The sequence below is a fragment of the Caloenas nicobarica genome, chromosome 7 (assembly GCF_036013445.1).
Source record: "Caloenas nicobarica isolate bCalNic1 chromosome 7, bCalNic1.hap1, whole genome shotgun sequence".
Classification (NCBI taxonomy): domain Eukaryota; kingdom Metazoa; phylum Chordata; class Aves; order Columbiformes; family Columbidae; genus Caloenas; species Caloenas nicobarica.
The window spans coordinates 11,975,088-11,995,411 of NC_088251.1; the positions used below are offsets into that span (position 1 = coordinate 11,975,088).

Genomic DNA, 20,324 nt, shown 5'->3' on the forward strand with positions numbered 1-20,324 from the left:
TGTCTAGAATCTGGCCTTTTGTTTCTAAAACATGTCAGGAGAATAAGACTGTTAAGAGATGTTAAAGCTAGAAGGCAGTCTTTAAAGTATGTTTTGAATAGTAAAATCTGTAAAACTTCACATAATAGAGAAGACTAAACTAAAGAAACCACAAGAATTCCCTCCCACATTAATCTCCCTGGGGCAGATTCTCTGACCTCTGCAAGCAAAAAAAAAGGAACATAGAGTATCTGTAAAGTCCTCATGGAGTCAATGTAAGTACTAAAAGAAAAAGGAGCCTAGAGGACTCTCGGGCTCTATTTCTGTCTCTGCCACATAACAGCTGTGTGATAGCGGTCAAATCAATGAGGTCCCTGTGCACTTGACTAATCAGTGGAGTTTATCTATAAAGCTGAGAACAAAAATTTTCCTCAGCCCCTGCTTCTAACATGGTTTGCTGGTCTTGTACTTTTCCATAGGTCTTGAACAAATCAGTAGCATGCAGGGAAGGTTACTTAAAGGTTGATTGTCAAGTACTTTTGTATCTTTGGACAAAAAGCTCCCTGTTCAGTGCTACATGTTACTATTTTTATGAATGACAATTAGGATTTAGAGTGTTACAGAAGCATCAGTGAAACCAAAAAACTTGATGCTACTGATGTCTCCATGAACATCATCCACAGTTGTTGTTTTCATTCTGTCCTTTAAAACAAAAACAAAGCCTGCCATTCACTAAGTTGGAATAAGCTGTCATTTTTTTAAGGTGAAGTGGCAGGATGTGTCCCAGAGGCAATGGGGGAGCTGATCTTGCGTTGGCAAGATTTACGATAAAGGATTCGCATGAGTGCTGAGGCTAAAGGAAGATAAATCCCTGAAGGCAAATTCTACCAATAATTGAATTACAAAGCCATTATCATGTGCTGAACAGAGAAACTTTATAGCTCTATTGTGACAGGATAAAGCTTGTTAGAATATTTATGTTCATAGGACAACTTTGGCACAAGGATCCCTGAGAGTATGTTCTCTCTTCCATCTTTCTGTTGCAGCTAATTAGTCTTTCTGTGTAAGTTAGTCATTCTGTGTAATGCATTGTATGTGGAGATGGAGTTCTGCTCAGATGGAGGCTGGGAAGAAGGAATTCTGAAGGTCAGGAAACATCTCAAAATAAACAACATGTTAAGCAAAAAGTCATTTGCCGAATGCAATTAGAGTCTAATGTCCAGAAAGAGAATCAGGACAGGTTGCAGGAAGGGAGAAAGAAGGTACACAGGCAAATGAGCATTTTTAGTGATGAGGGGTGAAACTGCATTTTCCAAGTGATGTGTCACTTTTCTGTTTGGTATTGCATTGCAGCCACTTCTGACCTACTCTGAGTCAGTGTCAATAAGCTCAAAATGGGTAGAGCTCTGGGGATCTCATTCTACTCACCTTAGAAAAGTTATACTGATATCTGTCAGTTATCAGCCATCCTTTGCTGCATGAGCAAATCATACTTCTTTCCCCCCAAAAGAAGGTGAGGGATGGTCATAGGAGTACTGGTTCTGCACTTGTTTGCTTCCTCCGAGACATGGGAAAGCTGCATAGAATCTCTGTCCCCATAAAAGGAATGAACCACATTTGCACTAGTTCTGCCTGTGAAAAGGGCGTAGTAGCATTTGTGTTCTTCCAGCCTTTCATCCTGGGCCATTTGTATTAGATACTCTAAAATAGGGTTGTCTTTTATTGCTTAGCTTAAAATACCTTTGATCTTGGCTGCTGTGGGCATGCATGATACAAGTAATACACATGAAAAGTTTGCCATTGAGTTACTTGTGCAGGTAGTCTCAGATATGTTGTGACTGTGTCTGAAGGCAAGCATCCAAAATCAAAGGCAACCAAAGCTACTTTCCAGAATGCACAAGCCCCTGAGATGGATTGTCTGGTGCTTTGATTTATTTGTTTATGAAAAACAGTAGTTTTCAATTAAGTTCACCAAGTAGAAGCTTTTGCTGTCTTTACAGTTATGCCTTTTTGCAGTTTTGTGTGGTCTGACTGCCTTGCAAGCCTCATCTGTTCCCAGCATCCATAAAGAATTACTTTTGTTCCTAGAAGTGAAAAAAGAAGAGGTGGAAACCCTGGGATAACAGGGTCTCTGTTGAGTTTCCTTGGCTCAGAAGAGCTGACAGGCCAAGGAAGCCAAGGTTTTAGAAATATTTCAGACAGACAGATGGCAAGGGGTTGGTCACTACAGAAATATGCCAACTAGCATTTGCGGTGGAATGGAGAGTGCCAGGCTGCTTTTGTTTATTTTAGCCTAGTTCTAAACCAGAGGATGATTTGGGGTCTTTTCCCTGTGCTGCTTCTCACAATGGATGTAGGATCTGCATTCAGAACAATTAGTGCACTGCAGCCACTGATATCAATTTGTGAAGCTTTCAACAGTAGATGACTACTTAGCAGGCTTGACAGTGATTAAACTTTTAGGAAACAACTTTGTCATAGGACTACGGGGGTCCTATATTTTTCATAATGCAAACATCATCTGTGTAAAGGCAGTGGGGTCACTGCCTTCCAATCCCCATGGCTTTTTTAAGTCCTCCGTTTCCCAAAAGATTAATTTTGGTTTGTGCTTTGTTGGTTTTTTTTTTCTCCTCTCTCTTTTCCTTTTTTTGTTTTTCAAAGCAACCAGACAATTGTACCAACAAAACACAAAAAACTAATTGCAAAAATACAACAGGCACTGTTCAGCAGAAAGTGTTGCAAGCATATCTCTGGTATACTGAAGTTTCAGGGAGTATTTCAGAAAGCCTGAGATTAAATAGGTGGACAAAGGGCATGTTGGCATTTTACCATAAAGTGAAAACATAGACTGTTGCGAGAAGAAAAGTTTGTGGATGTAGGAGCAATTGCTCTTTGAGAATGAATGCTGAAAGGGAAGAACAGAATTGAGAAATATGAGAAGGTGGCATTGCTGGTGTAGCTAACAAAAGTTGCTCAAAATAGCGTATGGCGAAGTTTTGGACTGCTGTTTATTTTTAGAGAAATTTCTGAGAGAAATCAATAACTGAGTGGGTCCCAGAGTGTACCTGTATGCATGTTCTTTGCAAGGTGCTGGGTTTAAAAGCTATCAAATGTGCAGCACTCTACCTTGTTTAGCTTGTGAAGTATATATTGACCAGGTCACATTGACCATGTCCACAAAGATAATGAAGCAGAGCAGGCAGCTGTGTCAAGTTAGAAACACTGAGTTTGAGGTTTTGGTGGTATCTAGGGCAAATCCAGCAGGTAGTTGCCTTCTTCCATGTGTGAAGCTTGCATTTATTTTTCACTCGACTTTTGTTATAGTAACCTTCAAATCTGGTCAACAGTCAGAACTGAATTTCATTGTAATCAGTCAGGTTTATTCATTTTGTTTCATACTGATGCTGTGGGCTTAACACTGTTACTTGATAATACTCAGACTTGTAGAAGTACATTGTCCTGCTTAGCTTCTAAGAATGATTGTTTTTTCACCCATCCAAATGAAAAAGCCAAGAAAACCCAGTAATAGTATAGCTTGCATGCTTGGCATTGTTGTGATAGATCTCATTGACATATTAAAAATTCAAGATTTCTGATGTATATTCCACAGTTTCTAGCACCTTGTTTCCGGTAGATTCTTTAAGAGCTGGTTGTCCTACGTGCGTAAAAGGATATGCAGAGTGCAAGTTCTCAGGTGCAGCACAAACAAAAGCATGGTATTTATCTCCTGCATATGCGCATTGTGGTCAATATTGCATTTCTGAATGTCTCCTGGACTTTTGCGTGCTATATAGCAAATAATAAAGCTGAGGTAAGCTATATAAAGCATTACTCTCTCAGAGAGAAGGTGGCCCAGGACATTCTCTTTCACCTTTAGTTACAATCCATAGTTTCATCTGTAATTTATGTTTTGAAACGTGGGTAATAAACACGTCAGGTCTGTTTTGTTACCTGCTTTGGGACCTTTTTGTGATCACGTGTAGTTGTTTGTAGTATACGTGTTCAGACATCCTATATCCAATGGAGTGAAACAGCCTTTTCTAGGATAAAGTTTGTCTTCTGGTGAAGTCATATCTAACACCCATCAGATGAACCCCTGTGCAAAACTGCCCGTTTTTCCTCACTGCTTACAGGGACTATTGAGTGTGAGTAGCTCAGAGTTAAATATCTATAGTGTATAACTGGGTAACATGAATATTACTTCATGTGGCTCTTCAGGTGGTATAGAGGGACGTATAGAGAAATATCACAGGGCTACCATGGAACAAAACAGCATGATACAAGAAAATGTGACATTAAAAAAATTCTGGCTAGTAAGATCTCAGCAGAAGCCAGATGGGAGTAATGTTTCTGGATGTCTGCTATGTACAGCTAGTATTGATTTCAGCCGATATGTATTTGTATTTTGCCTGTCCTTTGCAACTGATTGTTCATGTTATTTAATATTATAGGCCTGACTGTGACCTTGTGCTGTCACAAGTAAATTAAGCCCGTTATATATCAAAGCAATGGAATGTATATTTTCTAAGGTAGGAAGAACAATCTAGCAGATAGGAAGACTGGAGTATGGTTCTTGCCTCTACCTCAGATGTCCTGTTTGACTTTAGGAACTCCTTTAGATTCTCTGGGTCTTAGTTTTCATCTTCGTTTCTCATCTTATTTCTAATTTGCAGGAGTTAGGAGAGGAAGCCGTATGAGCAGCAGCTGAAGTCACTTGGTTTGTTCAGCCTGGAGGAGAGTGAGAGGAGACCTCATCATCATCTACAGCTTCCTCACCAAGGGGAGAGGAGGGGCAGATGCTGATTTCTGCTCTCTGGTGACCAATGACATGACTTGAGTGAATGGCAGGAAGTTGTGCCAGAGGAGGTTTAGGTTGGGCGTTAGGAAAAGGTTCTACAGCCAGAGGGTCATGGAGCACTGGAGGAGGCTCCTCAGGGAGGTGTCACGGCCCCAAGCCTGACAGGAAGTGACTGGACAATGCCCTCAGACACATGGTGTGAATTTTGCAGTTGTCCTGTGCAGGGGCAGGAGTTGGACTTGATGATCCTTGTGGGTCCTTCCAACTCAGGACATTCTATGATTTCAATGAGACATCTCATTCTGAATTAGCTGTCTTGGCCTGAGAAGACGCAACTTAGGTGTTTTGGAGGGGTCAGAATAACACTGTGAGGAGGAACCTCACAAAGCACCAGGCTTTAACTAGGACAAGTTCTTTGCTGGATGAATACCATTGTTGCATGTCTCTGAAGAGACAAAGTGTTCAAATCTGTGGAATATAATCCTTGTTTCCTTGGAGAGTTCACATCCCCATGGGGCTGTGTCAGGTCTGGAGGAGGAATGCTCTGACAAAACTCTGCTGTGTCTTCTGCAATAGCCCAGTTCTAGGTGTGCTTAAAGCTCGACTGAATAAACAACAATAAAAAAGAGATATGCCAAATTACAAGCTTAGTCCTCCTGCAGTGTTTTAGAGCTGTTTGTTACTGGCATGCATCTATCTTGAACGGAATTGTAACTAAGAGGTCCAGCATTTTGGTCCTAAATATCCTGATGACAGCAAGTAAAGGAAAAAATGCCCTAGGAAGGTACTCCCCACCCACTTGGTGTCAATTATCAGGAAGGAGAGATTTTCAATGGAAGTTGAATGTTTAGGAGAGAAAGACCTTGCCATAAATGTTCTTAAAAATGGAGAAGATGTGAAAGCAATGCTGGCTCAGAGTCTTTTCTGAAACTTTCCAGTCCCCAGCAGAGGAGAAAAAAAAATCCAACCCTTTTCTAGCTAAAGAATTGTTACAGATTTTGTCAAGCAAAGCTAAAGATTAATCAGGGCACAAGTAGTCTTGTTATCGTTAACGTTTTTATAATGGTTATTAGTTAATGCACATGATGATTAAGAGCTGGAGCTGCCTCTGATTGCAGTCAGTGGGAACTAAATTAAGGTCTAAATCACTGTTTGAACCTCACTTTTGATTTCCTGAAAAATAATGAAGCTTTGAACAGAACAGTATCTAATTTGTCTATCACTGGAAACGCATGTTTCTCTTGTCTCACGCATCTATTAACTTGGAGGTCAGGCATCTAAAAAGAAACTGGTTGTTTAACCTTTAGCTTTAACCTGGGATTGTGACTGGGGTGATGGGAGCAAAACCAGAAACCAGGCTGATGGTCAGAGATGCTGCCGAGGCTGCTGTACAATGTGCTTGGTACATACTTGCAGTCAGTACTGCCATAATTCAGACTGACCATCAAACTACTGGCCGTTTGGCCTGTCCCAGGGAGTTCTCAAAGCCAGCAGTGCCAGTGCAGGGGAACCTCAGCAATGGAAGCAAAGTCTGAGTCCATAATCCCCTTATTTGAAGTGCACAATGTCTTTATCTTGTTGCTTGTTAATTCAGAGTGAACAGTCATTTTCTAAGTCAATCAGACATTTATTAACGGAACACTGTTTTTATTAGATCAGAAGTGATAAAATGTCTCAGGATTAAATGGGTTATTAAAATTTCTTAATGAGGGAATATTGATCGTTAAGAGTGTCAATTAAGCAAATGTGCATAAAATGTCCAATATAAAGGAACAGCTATAATTAGTATGCTGGCAAATACTATTATCCCATCAATTAAATTCTTCTGTATCCCACCTAGAACTGAAATGCATTCTTCTGACCAAATCAGGAAAAGCATAAACTGTCAGGATCCAATGACAACGGAAGCAAGTCTCCAGGAGGAAAGAAGTTAAATAAAGGGGTCAGAAATAAAGAACTCATAAGTGCAGTGGCATTGATTTGATAATACGGTAGAATTTCTTTCAAAGTTTCAAGATTATTTTAGGAAAAACTCAAAAATGCTTTCAAAACAATCAGCTCTTACCTATGAGTTTAGGTCCAGCTAAACAAGATCTTCTGTGGAATTAATATCTCAGACATTCGTGGTATCTGTTATTTTTTATGCTTTTGTATCAATCTGTCTTCTACAGGTCTATGATGGGGTCCGGTAGAGAACCTGATCTTGTGCACCTGGAGGCAAAGACAGTGGATGGTCGTAAGTACCTCAGCTTCCAAATATTGTGGCATTCTGGACTGCTCTCATCTTCTTGTAGCCACACAATATCATGATGGAAATCTGACTTCTGTTTAGTGATTCACTCATTTAATATGAGGGGTTTCACTGTTCCAAGACACATTGGTCAGAAGAGTCTTGCTAGCAAGGCAAAAGTTTGCGATTAACAGGCCGTGAAAGGAGCTAAGAACATGGTAAGGAAGAACAGGTGATAGGTAGTAATTTGAGTTAGTATATACAGCACTTTTCTTTCTTACTACGTGATTTTTGTTTATGGGAACATGACATTGGAGAGAAGTTTCTGGGTCACAAAGTCTAGCTGTTTCACACAGTACATAATATATCTCCTTGTTCATAGCTTTGCAGTTTTAACAAACCAGTGATACTCTGCCTTAGGTATTACCTTTGAAAATACCTCATTTCTCTCACATTAAAAACCTTTTAATGACCAGCCTGTTGTTGCTGGTCCTGTCATTGTCCTTCACTTTCAACAGCTCCTCTCCCTCCCTGCTTTGACTCTTGAGGTGTTTTTCTCCTTTTCAGGAGCCTCCTTTACCTGTAACTCCAAAATATTCTCCTAATTGGCTGTAAATTCTCTCAGGCACCCTGAGCACCCACTGGCCTTTTCTCCTCCCACCCATGCTTCCTCAAGGTTCATCTTTGAGGTCCACTGCCTTTGCAGATCTTCCTCCATGGATTTCTTTTCCACAACACTGCATTGCCTCAGGCAGGCATCACACTGAAAGCTTAGCTGCCATAGATCTCATCATTGTAATTCCATACTGTTTCCTCTGTAAATAGCAACTTTGCTGTAATATAACAAGCAGATTTTTACCATTTGCTATATATATGTATTAAAGATGCAGTCAATTAATTCCTTTAAATATGGATAAATTTCTCTCCTGAATTGTACCCCCAAATGCAATGGTATTACTTGAAATGTGTATTTTGTCATCAGAAGCTTGAAAACTTTCTGAAAAGGTAACTGTAAGGTAATCGGGTTTTTAACTCACTGAAATTTAGCATGAAAGAGAATTTTTTGGAAGATGAATTTTGAAAAGAAACAGTTGCGATAGAAACCGTAAAGTTTTAAAGGTCTTTCCATTTCAAGATATGCAAGATTAGTAAAAGTGAAGTATTATATCTATTGCTTATCATTTGTGATCTCTGATTATTATTTCTCCTCTCAGTTTCAATTACCTGAACACGGGAGCAAGGCTGGGAACATGAGGCTTTCTATTTCTTGGGACATGCTAAATGAGAATGAAATATTCTAACAGGAATATTTCAGCACAAATTATTACTGTTATAAGGCATTAAGAATTTGTGGTCATTGAGATGAAGCACTACAATTGATGTTTCAGGAGCTATGTTCTGGTGATGCTTTTGAGGCATGTTCAGCTTACAGTGGGTAGAGGAAGTGCCATGCTCCAAATGTCTTGAACAGTCCAGTTTGAGTTCTTAGGATGTAATAAGAACATTTTGTACAGCTGCCCACATTTCTGCAAAAGACTTCTTGAGTGCTTAAGAAATTAGTAAGCACTATTACACCTCTTAAGATGGAAACCAAAAACACCAAGTGAATGAAACTGGCTTGAGGGTTCAGGTATATTAGTAAGGAACTGTGGAATAACAAATTATTGCTCATCAGCTGAGCTCTAGTAACTGATTCTGTGCACTTATTTTGGCTTAGTTGTGTGGCAACACAACTTAAGTTTCTTTGTTTAGGCAATGACAGAACTATCAGTGTAAATATAGTGATGGTGTCAAATCTTCAGCCCCTCTTGCAAACCAGTCATTCAGATGAAACTTCTGCCGATGAATCAGGAGGTCCCCACTCAACTCATTGGCAATATAAGAAAACGTGTTGGATTTTCAGTATATGCATGCTCTGTTTTGCCCATCATTCCAGGGAGCATTGGTCTTTGGCAGAGGACTATAGTGGTGAGTTTGGACCAGTAACCTTGGAACATATCGCAGCACTTTTTGTCGTAAGACATTTGGTAGCAGGTCACAGGATTTTGAGACTGAGACAGACTATGAGCGTGCACGTGGTCCATTACTCTAGTTACCATTTAGGTCTCTTGGCTGTTAGAGCCTTCTTCTATGTACTAAATCATTCCACTTTTCCTGGATGAAGTAACTATGAACCTCCAGTGGATGAACAAACCTTTCTCTTCTGGAATGAAGCAGGTGTGTCACTGCCAGTGAGGTGATGGGCAGAAGTGTACTAAAGTGAAAAAGATACCTTTTTTCAAGCTGAGAGTAATTTGCAAATAATTTGTTGTGGTGTTTTGTGGTTTTGTTTGTTTGTTTTGTGGGTCATTGTTGTTGTATTTTTTAAAAGTTCTTGCATTTACTTATTTATACTTTGTTTGCGATATCTCTTTTGAGGGTTAACCAAGTGTAAAAATTCAATAAAGGGATTAAATTTGAGAAGGTAGACTTGCCAAAACAAGGCAGAGAGAAAGAAGGAAAGAAAGGGGGGTGGTGTGGAAACAACCACACAATCTATACAATAAAATAATAGATCCTGAAGTGAAAATATAAGGGCTAAGCAAAAACCTGCTGAACTCAGTACAAATAAGAAAAACTAGCTCATTCTTGTGCTGGTATCTTTTCCAGCAGAAGCTGAAGAGTATAACTGCAGCTTTAGGTAAGAAGAAGTAGAAATGTCAGCAGAGTTTGGTGTAAGCCTGTCTCCCTGGAAGGGTTGTTTGAGAACATCTGTCAGCAGCAATCTTAGTATTGGGCTTTTCCTGCTAGAACACCCGTAACTCTCTGTCTCTGCTCCCTGATTATGGTCTGTCTGTGCATTTTATTTATTGTGTTTATATACATAATGTAAAAGGTTTACGAGGACCAAAACAGGAGTCCCTTAGCAGGCATAAATCGGTATAACTTCAGTTGCATGTTGATTTACACCTGCTGTGGATCTGGCTAGCAATGTTTTACCTGAGCTCACATTCTCCCTACTTTTTTCTTCTCTCGGGATCCAGGCAAACCTGGACTCCTTCTGAACACATCATGTCTCATCAAACAAGGTTGCAGCTAGTGATGAACAAACTGAGTACAGACTGTGCAATTTAGTTGTATTGATGGAGACAGATTTGCAGGGCTAATCATTGCTATTTATGTTTTTAATCCTGTTGTGTAAATTTTGGAGAGCACCAGGCAAATTTTCATCTCATCAAATGTGATGGTTTTGTTTATTTTTCAAGGCTTTGGGCCCATTCAGAGTCAAACTGAGACTGAAAGCACAGTAGTAATACTTATTTTTTCTGGTTGGAAGAAGTTCATATGAACCTTATCTCACATTTGCATTTGTACGCTTGGGTGTCCCTGGTGTTCCACTTTGATTTTGGAACAGGATCAAAGACAAGCTGGCAAAGTCAGCAGGAATTGTGGAATTTTTTTTGCCTGTTTCAGGTCAACACCCTGGTAAGACAATTAATCCCCTACAGTTCTTAACCACACAATAAGCTTCTCTTGGTACATCACCATAGTCAGCAGGCAGAATCACTGGTGGAAATTAAATCCAGGTTTGCCCAAATGCAGCTTGATGTGCTTTCAGAAGGCATATAAACTTAGTGACATGTAGGTTTTAGGTTCATAAAGAATACACAGGTCCTGAAAGATCCTTAATTAATGGGTTTATCTGATTTGGGATATTTACCCCAGTAAGGCCCGATTCAAGCTAATTGACATGGGACGTAATTTTTATTCAGGTGATCCCTACTGAGGAATCCAGACAGTTGGTGATAATTAGATTCCTACAGGGCATTTGGAGACTAACTGGCTATAAACTGGCCCTCCACAGAATGGCAAAGCTGACTCGGAGGATGTCTAAGTGACAATTTCTACACACACAAACCAAGAAAACCAACTGTTACATTTGAGATATGCACTTACTTGTGTAGATGTGATTTTTTTTTTTAAGTGTCGATGAACGAAGCTAAGAGGTTTTCTAATGTGACAGCAAAAATTTAGAGAGGTCCTGATACTTTAAAATCCTTTTGTTTCCTTTGCTTTTCTTCTGCTGTCCTGATTTACACAGCAGCTTTTCTTATTGAAAGGTAATTTAGGTGCTGCTGTGGTTGCAGGTAAGATCAAAGCCTCACCTGGGGTCAGCAGGCACATTCTGCTTGCTGATCAAGAGAAGGACTGAGCATCTGTCCAATAGCATCTGAATCACAAAGTAATACTAGGACTTAAATTTCTGTTTTCACAAAACATTGCTAAGAAGAATAAAATAATCACTGCTGTGGAGAAAATGAGTAGGCAACCTAGCCTGACAATCTTTTGCTAGCATAGCTAGAGAATTAATTCCCATAGTGCCCGAAAACTGTGCAGTGATATTTTTTTTCCTGACTGTGATTAGCAGTTTTTCCTGATTGTGATTAGTATTTGTCCTGGAGAATGACATCTGTTAGTTTCTCTAATTACATCCTTCTGCCAGAAATGGCAGTGGGTATACTTCCACATGTAAAGAAAGATTCCTGACTCTGACATGCAGTGAAGAAAGAGTTGCAGCAGGATAAAAACAGATTTGTGAGTAGTTAGTAAGTGGGACGGCTTCATTTCACTGATCTTCGTTACTGCTTAATTGCTTTGCAGTTGCTGAGTCCTGGAGAGTTGTGAGTATATTCCCATATCATAAATGTTTCACAAATCAACATTCAGACCAGATGGAAATGGATAAAGAACGGTTGTTTTGTGTGCTTCTCACAAAACAAACAGAAACATTAATGTTTGGGAGAAATTTCAATTAAATTGCGGTACCCATTACAATGGGAAACTGTGGATGCTGAAGGCATACCTGGACTGCCAAGGCATCTGAGCAAATTCTCTTTTATACGCTTCTGTTATTAGTCACTGTTGGAGGGGGGTTACAGTCCTGGGTCTTTCTGTGAGACATGTTACTACCATGATCTTCCTGTCCATTAGTTACAGGATGCCAGTCATCCTTCAAAAGCAGAAACTATCCCTAATGTATAAACTGCTCAGTAATGAACTGGAGTACTTCACAGTAAATCTGGAAGGCACGTGAGTCATAGACTGTGTGGATGCTCTTTGCATAAACTCCTGCTTTGTCATTAGTGGGTTTATTTGTAGAGATAAGGACACATTCCTCAATGAATTAAAGACAAGAAAAATTAAAATCATGAGGAATTATACTTTCTACAGTGAAGCACAGTGAATATTTTCTCTGACTCTTTGTGATCAAATAAGGTTCTTGAAAGACGTACATGAAAGCTTAGACTGGAAAGCAGTGGATATTATGGTTTGATGTGTCATACAAAATAACGCTTGGTAACAAAGTGTTCTGAAGAAAGTCTTCCTCTGCTGTAGGAAAGGATTTGAAACTCTCCCCGTACTTTTGCAGAGGTTCACCAACCTCCAATAACCACCAACAACCTTCCATCTCCACCAGCTGAGCCAAGAAATGTCTCTGGGACAGGCTGAATGCATTTCCCTTGAGAACACACTAGCATGGAGTGCAAGCTAAACAGAAAAGACTAAAATATTTAATGGCATAGGGTCCTCCTGGCTCTCAACCTTTGTTATGTGTTAGCATTTGCAATTCTCTTTCACTACTGAAGGAGATTAATTTTGTCAGAGGTTTCCCTTACAAGACGTCTCCTCCATTCCTGTGACTTTTCTTGCTTCCTCTTCAGAAATAGCTGCCATTCCCTAAGAACAATCCTACTCTAGGTGTCTAAACCTGTCAAAATCAAAGTGTCTGGGGGTGTAAGTGCTGGGAGTTGCTATGTTCTTCTCTGCAGGCATAGTGTGACTTAGTTGTTGTATATTAAAAACAGCAGCTGTTGTTGGAGGTGAGAGTTCTGGAACTGAAAAGCATAATGTCCTAATTACCTATGGCAGGGAAAACATCTGTGCAGGAAAACTAATGAAATTAATTCCAGAGCTTAGCAACTGAATACATTAATTGACATTAATTAATGCTAAATTACAAAGCTCTGACAACGGAATCACATAAAATGTCCATGAGAGTCAAATGCTGAAACAAAATCCTTGAGTTAATGTGAATGCAGCAAAACTTGCCTTAGGAAAAAAGAGGGATCCAGGCACTGCAAGAAGCCTGTTTTCCTTCTTTCTGTCTCCCATAGCGGAGGGAGCTTTTCTTGGAGTGCACATCTTGGAGTTTGGTTGTTCGGGAGATTAGCTTAAGCAATTTCAATGCTCTGCCCTTTAGTAGTTATTACTGGCATTTTAGAGTTGAAGCCATGGAGAATTGCACTGTAAAAGTTCACAGGAATTGCCTTAGTAAATCTTCATCAACGGTACAATCACGCCTGTACAGACTCCTGTGATCACAGCAGAAATAGACACAGTCCCCATTCCTCCATTAAAACAGGATTGAGAAAACTTCAGTCACCTCTAATAGATGTCAACTCAGCCTGCTCTTTAAAGTCTCTTGTGGTGGAGAGATTCTTTAATCCTCTTTGCTGGCTGGTCCCAGCAGCACCCGTCCTGTAACCTCCCTGTGCTCCCAGAATAGATAACGCATTTCCATGGGCAGTAAAATGGTACTGTGGTCTCCTCTTTTGTCTCCAAGGAAGACGGTGTGCCTGTGGAATTAAAAGGAAACAATGGTGGAAAACAGAGGTCTGCTGCTTTGTAGTTCTCTGCTGGGTTATTTGATCCCATGTGTGAAAAGCCACCCAGTCTTGCCAACAGCCCAGGGGGTGGTGGGGCCAGCCATTTCCACTGATGCTGCTTTGTTTAAGCACAGGATTACCAGACATTTCACTCAGAACCCCAGAATGAGAGGAGGTGAATGTGGGGCTGGGTATGGAGGGCTGTCCTTCATGATACAATGGATTGCGTTAACAGAAGTGGGAGTTAGTTGTGTTGCAGGTGAAAAGATGCATGCACATTCTATGTCTTATGACTAGGAGGGAACGTGCTGCACCACGCAGTACTGTTGTGTGGGGGAAGAGGCTCTGGCCCCATTGTCCTCCTCCTTCCCTTGGAGCAGAGGGACAGAGCGCTGAACAGCTCTGAAAGAGAACTTTCCTGAGCTCAGTTGAATGAGCAGGCTGGGAGTCGTGTCATTCCCTGCCCTCTCGTGGCTAATGTGGAAAAATTCCCTCTGAAGGGAAATGCATTTCAATCATGCTGTCCAGGCTGTATTAATTAATGTTTTGCAGTGAGCTGCAAAAGCATAAAATGTTATAAACTGTAGTGACTAATAATGCTTAGCACTTTATATATTCCAAGAATTCCGCAAATGCTGTGGTAAAGTCATCCCTCATCAAACTTTCCTGAAGGTTCATCACTGTGCACGTCTGTTTCAAGCAGAAGTCAACAGCCATTAGAAGCAAAGAAAGAAATATCAAACAATAGATTTTAATTAAAACCAAGATTAAATATGAGATGGTAAAAATCCATCCATTTCTATTTCAGTGTAAAATGCTGCTTCTCTGGTCAGAAAGTGATAATTATATCAAATAGGGGCTGCACTTCTCTGACAAGGAAAAAGATTAAAGTAGTTCTAAGATTAAATGCCATGTAGTGTTTCTGTCATAGAAGTGCTAATGCTAAAATGCCAAAATCCTTCTTCCTGTGAATCAGCTTTGTCATTAAACAAAGAACAACTTCTTCATTGATCTGAAAGAGCCCAAATTGAATACTGACAATCTGGTTCTGTATTCTAGGATCAATTACCACCATGAAATTACACAAATTGTTTTTCTTCAGGTCATGGATTATGAGATGAGTGCTCTACAGTGCTTCAGAATAGGAGATGAGGACATCCCATAAGCGACAACGGATGACATGGCTTCAGGGCTGCATTTAGGCTATTTACTTTGAAACATACTACCGATGGAAACTCTAGTTTCAAGAGAGTGTGGAATGATTGCACAGGTCTGCCAGAGTGCACCCACCTGCATTGCCAACAGGGAAGTAGGTAAAACCCCTGGACAGGAGGTGGTCTGAATTACACTGCAGAGTAAAAATGTTGTAGGAAAGCTGTAGATAAACCATGGAAGGGTTTGTCAGTGGTGAAACTATGGGGCAGGTATCTTTTGAAGGTGTCCTCATACTTGTGTATGGTCTGGACCTTGGCCATGTTCTAAATCAGGGGTGTCAAACTCATTTTCACCGGAGGCCACATCAGCCTCGCAGTTGCCTTCAAAAGGCTAAATGTAACTTTAGGACTGTATAAATGTAACTACTCCTACATTTTTACATGAACTCAGCATGTGACCATGAAGAAGCTGACATGCTTTCCAGCAAATCCCACACCATGGGGACAACAGGGAAACTGTAGAGGCTCAGCACAGAGGGTATCTGTCCTGCAGCATAAACACAACTCTTCAGAGCCATAGTTACTTTAAGAGTCACAGGACTTGGGCTGTTTGTTGTCTCTGTAAAGGGTCCTTCGTGTGTCTATTTTTTCCTCACTCAGTTACTTGCTTTAAGCTTAAACCTGTGTAACGTCCAAGTAAATTCATCAGGGCAGGTGACAGTGCTGAATGAAACACTCTTAACTAGGTTTCTGTCAGACCTGAGCCATCAGCAGTGCGTTGTGCCAACTTCAAATGCTGCCTCTGGTCTACTTCCAGCATGGAACAACAAGAGTCATATGGAACAATCAGGTCAGCTCTGCTGGGGTCTTTCTTGGTATAAAGGAGCAATGTGTAGCTCTGAGGTAGGGTAGAATGAAAGAAATAATGGGAGGCTGAGGCAGGTGAAGAAGGAAGGAACTTAAGGGAAGAAAGTAATCAAGGATGGATTTAGGTGGGGTGTAAGAGAAAGAAGTGTTGTGTCGAGTTGAATCAATGGTGTCACTTCTTGACACTTGAAGCTGGGAAGCAAAAACGCTGTCTCAGCAGATGGGTTTGAGACAGTAGGAAGGGTCTGTGCTCCGGATCTCAAGTGTCTTGGTTCTGTTCTTTTCCTTTCAGATGCCCAATACATCACCTGCAAGATGCAGAACTGCAGTGAAGCCACTCGCAGCAAACCCTTTCCAGGCTATATTGACCACAACTCCCTCATCGTCCAGGATGATTATGTCTTTGTTCAGGTGCAGAACACCCTCTTCTCTTATTTATCCTATTATTTTACATTATATTATTTCTTCCTCCCTTCCTTTGCACTAGTGTGCATGTGTGCTGGTCCCCAACTACTCAGGCAAAACTAGATCCGTATAATAAAGGCACTGAGTGGATTGCAGCAGTTGATTACAATGCTAGTACTGTTCCTTTTACCTCTAGTATCTTGTCACTGTAGGGTCGTAGAGTTCCTGCCTGGAGCATCCACAATATCTAGCGGAGTGCTCTGTGCCACTCCCTGCAGTCCCATCAGCACCCCAACCCCCCAGCTTGAAGCAATGTGTCAGTCATGTACTATCACAAGGGAGCAGACCAAAGCTTTTTTTGGCATGTGAGGGAAATAGAAAAGGAGGGAGGGAGTCAGGGGAAGAACCAAAGAAGGAGTAATCAAGCTTTATTGTTATGCCTCAGTCATGATTATAGTGAAAAGGCTGAAGATGAGATGTACTCAGCCAAGCTGTGTTCCAGGTGAGAGCTGGTGAATAGATCTGAACTACTGTGGGTCTTATTAGCCTGCCACCAGTGTCCGTTTAATAAAATCTGAAAAGGACAAAAAATAACAACAAAATTGCAGGCACCATGGAGGTGAACTGGAAATCATTAAGACTAAACTGGTCTTCCAGACAGTTTATATTCTGCCATACTCAGGGGTGGAGGGAGGAGAGAGGACTGATACTTTAAATTGGGTGAGTTGATTGTTAATTACCTTCAGTTAACGAACTCGGCCATAAACACCAATCTAAATCATCCACAAATAAATCTAGGATATACATTCCAGCATAGCTTTTGTGCCTAGTCTGTCTGAGGCATAAATGAAATGTTTATATGGTAAGGAAAAAAGGGGCACGCGTCACTGTTCAGGCATGGTCTTTAATTTCAGAATAACTGTGGTTTTGTGGTTCAAGTGACACAGGAGCTGGAGAATTTCTCTTCATATGTGAATTGATTCATTACTTCATTACTTGTTTTTTTGCTTTTTGAGATTGTTAATCTTCTCTGTTCTGACCTGAAGTTATTACACACTGTAGAGAAACCAACCCCTTTGCCCCATCTGAAGTCAGTGCTGCGGAGATTGTCTGCCTTTCTGAATAGCCCTTGTATTTTGATGCATTTCACTTTCTGTCTATAAGCTGTTGTATAGTGTTCCCAGTGCTGTCAAATTTCGGCTTTGTTACACCTCTGTGCTAGCTGCCTCTGGAAGGAGGAACATAGGAGGAGAGGCAGTCTCTTATGATGCTCCCCTTAATGCCCAATGGGACTTTGTACAACTTTATGTATTCATGTTTGTAATGCAGTTTGAGAAGGTGTCATGGACTATTTGGATCTGGAAAGCTCCTATTTTAATCCTTAAACTCCTTAGGATTCTTAAACAGAAATAAATATATCAGGTCAAAGAGAAAGTACTTACCAGTCATAAATAATTGATACTTGCAGACATCAAATAATAATATTGTAATCCCTGGAAACAACCTCTGGTTTGTTCCTAGTAGTCAGTGAATTCACTGTTGGCTGGTAATTTAAAATGAGATTCTTCAAGTGATTACATATATATATGAATGTATCTGGCTTGCAAGGAACAGCTAAATAATGCTGTGGCTGATGCTGGACCCTGCCATATCCCAGGCACTGTTCTTCAGAATAGCCCTACATCAGTCAGTGAGGGTTTGGAAGAATAGATGGATGCCCTGAGCACCCTCACATAGACTTTCCTGCCTTCCTTGATCCCCATCGAGCTTTTCTGCAACTAAGGTATTTGGAATGAGAACTAGTAGGCTCAAAAGCATGAGGATAAAGGAATGTGGGTTTATTTCTCCCACTACACTGCATTTTCTTTACAAACTCTCACTCTGTCATAAACAATACTTCTGGTCTTCTTTCTCCTAACTTTTGCACATTTTTTTTAAATAGTTGAAGAGCTTTAGAATAAGAAATAGTTCTTATTTTACTTAATCTGGTATGAACTTAGCCTCTGTGTGTCTTGCATTTTAAACTACTGCAGCACATTTTAAAACAGTACTAAAGAAAAAGATCTTGATAAGCCCATATATCAGGCAATTAAAGCAAAGTTCTACATGGAGGATCACTGGGAATATTTTTTCTTCAGTATCTTTCATCCAAGCATTTCCAAGTACTTTGCAAACATTGATTATGCTTCAGCAGCACTGGAAACCAGATAAAATTGACGGGTTTTTTTATTTCTATTTTTTACCCCTTTAATAGGTGGTAGGAAGTGAAATCTCACATTGCTCTAACTCAGCCTTTTCAAGGTATTGCCATCAGTATTTAGACACTGAAATAAATGGCCAGAATCACAGAAATACCAAATCAACTTGGCTTCTCCTGGTTTCAGGAGCAGTGAATGCTTAGCTGATCTGGTTACAGATACATGTTATGGCTTGTACAAGCCCACACAGGAACAAAAGCTGGAGGCAGAAATAGAAATCAATAGTATCAAGTCTGTCAATCTGCTTATCTAACCAATAGCCTCCATGGCAGCTCTGCAGATAGCAAAGAACAGGCTGCTTTGTGGCAAGTCAGAGAAGAGCTGTGGTGGCAGCAGGTGGCATAATGGCCCAAATGAAGCCTGGACTTCACTTTCCCCAGACTTTCACCTGGAGTTCTGGCCTTTGTCTCTCTTTGCAGAAAATGAGATTCTTCTTTCTCTCTTCTTCAGCCACTATCAGTTGGATCAATGTTTATTCATCAGCTGTAGTAGAGCTGCAGTTTTAAGCCATTGCTACCAACACTGTGGTATATTTCTTGACAGCTTTTGCTTGATATTTTCTCTGACAATAAAAAAATATTTTAAAAAATCCTGATGATAACTTTCCTGCTTCTCTTATAGTTGACATCAGGAGGAAGACCACATTATTACGTTTCTTACAGGAGGAGTGCATTTGCACAGATGAAGCTGCCAAAGTACGCCTTGCCCAAGGTATGTTGCTGTTGCTGGAATGCCCATGTGAACCTACAGATATTTTGATTGGGCAGAAATTCTTGAATCTAACACAAATAACTGCAAGATGACATGCAATGAGTGAAAACATTATTCTTCTTTAAATAGAACATTTGCAAGCAAGAAAGGACTGAAAGAAAAGTCAGCACTTTGGTTAGTCAAGGACACCAGCATGAAATGTAGGCAGATACCACAGCCCATGTCAAGTGCCATTTCTTTATGGTTAGTTGGTTAGTTAATTAAGTTTTGGAGGAGACTCTCTTTTCTTTTTTTTCCTTTATTTTTGGTCTTAAAGTTCCCTTCTCCTGTCCCTATCCTGTGTGAGCTGCGTTCTGTGATTTGCCTCATTAGCAGCTTTTAATGGGAGCCAAGCAAAGAGATGTCTTTGTGTCTGCTCCATATCTTCCCTAATTAAGAACAATGGTGAATTAGCATTGGAGCTTGAAAGGCTATTGCTGCCTTCTGGAGCTGAATTTTTATAAGACCTATATAAAATTTTTAGGTCCATTTTGAAGAAATCACCGTTTTGCAGCTGAGCTCCTAACAGCTTCTTAACGAAGAGGAAATTTTTTGAGGCCACCTCATTCTTGATATAGTCTGGCTTAAATGAAATTTAATCTCGAAGGTAGCAAATGATATTGTGGATTCTGTGTCTCTCTATCTGGAGACAAATGCATTCCCAGAAATTAAGCAAGAATTGTCAAAAGGAAAAAAAGAAAATCCAAGGTCAGCCTGTTCCTAGAAGTTGAAAGTACACCAGACTGTAGGTAGAAATATTCAAAGGGATAATTTTGCTAATATCACAGCTGGCCATCTTTGATGCTTCAACCCACTTGACCTGTGTATAGTGGATTGACTGGGTGACCATCATACAACCAGACTGCAGTTCAAACCCAGGCCTTTGATGCCATACCTTACCTACTCTGCTGTTGTCCCCTTTGCTCCTGTCTACATCACCTGAAAACCCAAGTCTACAGGAACTTGAAGACCTTACCAGAAGCCATGATATCTTCTTGGCTCTGACACAGGAGACCTGTGGTCTGCCCCAAAATCTTCAGTCACATTTAAAGACAGGTTGGTTTGAAACTTCCTATCCAAGCAGGAAGGAAGTACTCTGCAATTTGGATCAAATTTAAACAGGTGTTATTTGAAGTAGCTCTTAGCAAAGGAGTTGCATTTTTAGCACAGTTGTTGTAACACTGAAATCAAAATCGTCATTTGCAGCTGATTCAGACTATCTGTGGAGAGACTGCT

At 40.4% G+C, this 20,324-nt stretch overlaps 1 protein-coding gene across 1 annotated transcript in view; it reads left to right on the forward strand.

The window, feature by feature from the left end:
* Positions 1-20,324, forward strand: part of SORCS1 (sortilin related VPS10 domain containing receptor 1) — a 288,127-nt gene that overhangs the window by 197,230 nt on the left and 70,573 nt on the right. Inside the window, exons 6-8 of the mRNA XM_065638462.1 lie at positions 6,949-7,013; positions 15,968-16,086; positions 18,960-19,049. Of these exons, the coding sequence (XP_065494534.1) occupies positions 6,949-7,013; positions 15,968-16,086; positions 18,960-19,049 (274 nt within the window). The remainder of the gene's footprint in view (positions 1-6,948; positions 7,014-15,967; positions 16,087-18,959; positions 19,050-20,324) is intronic.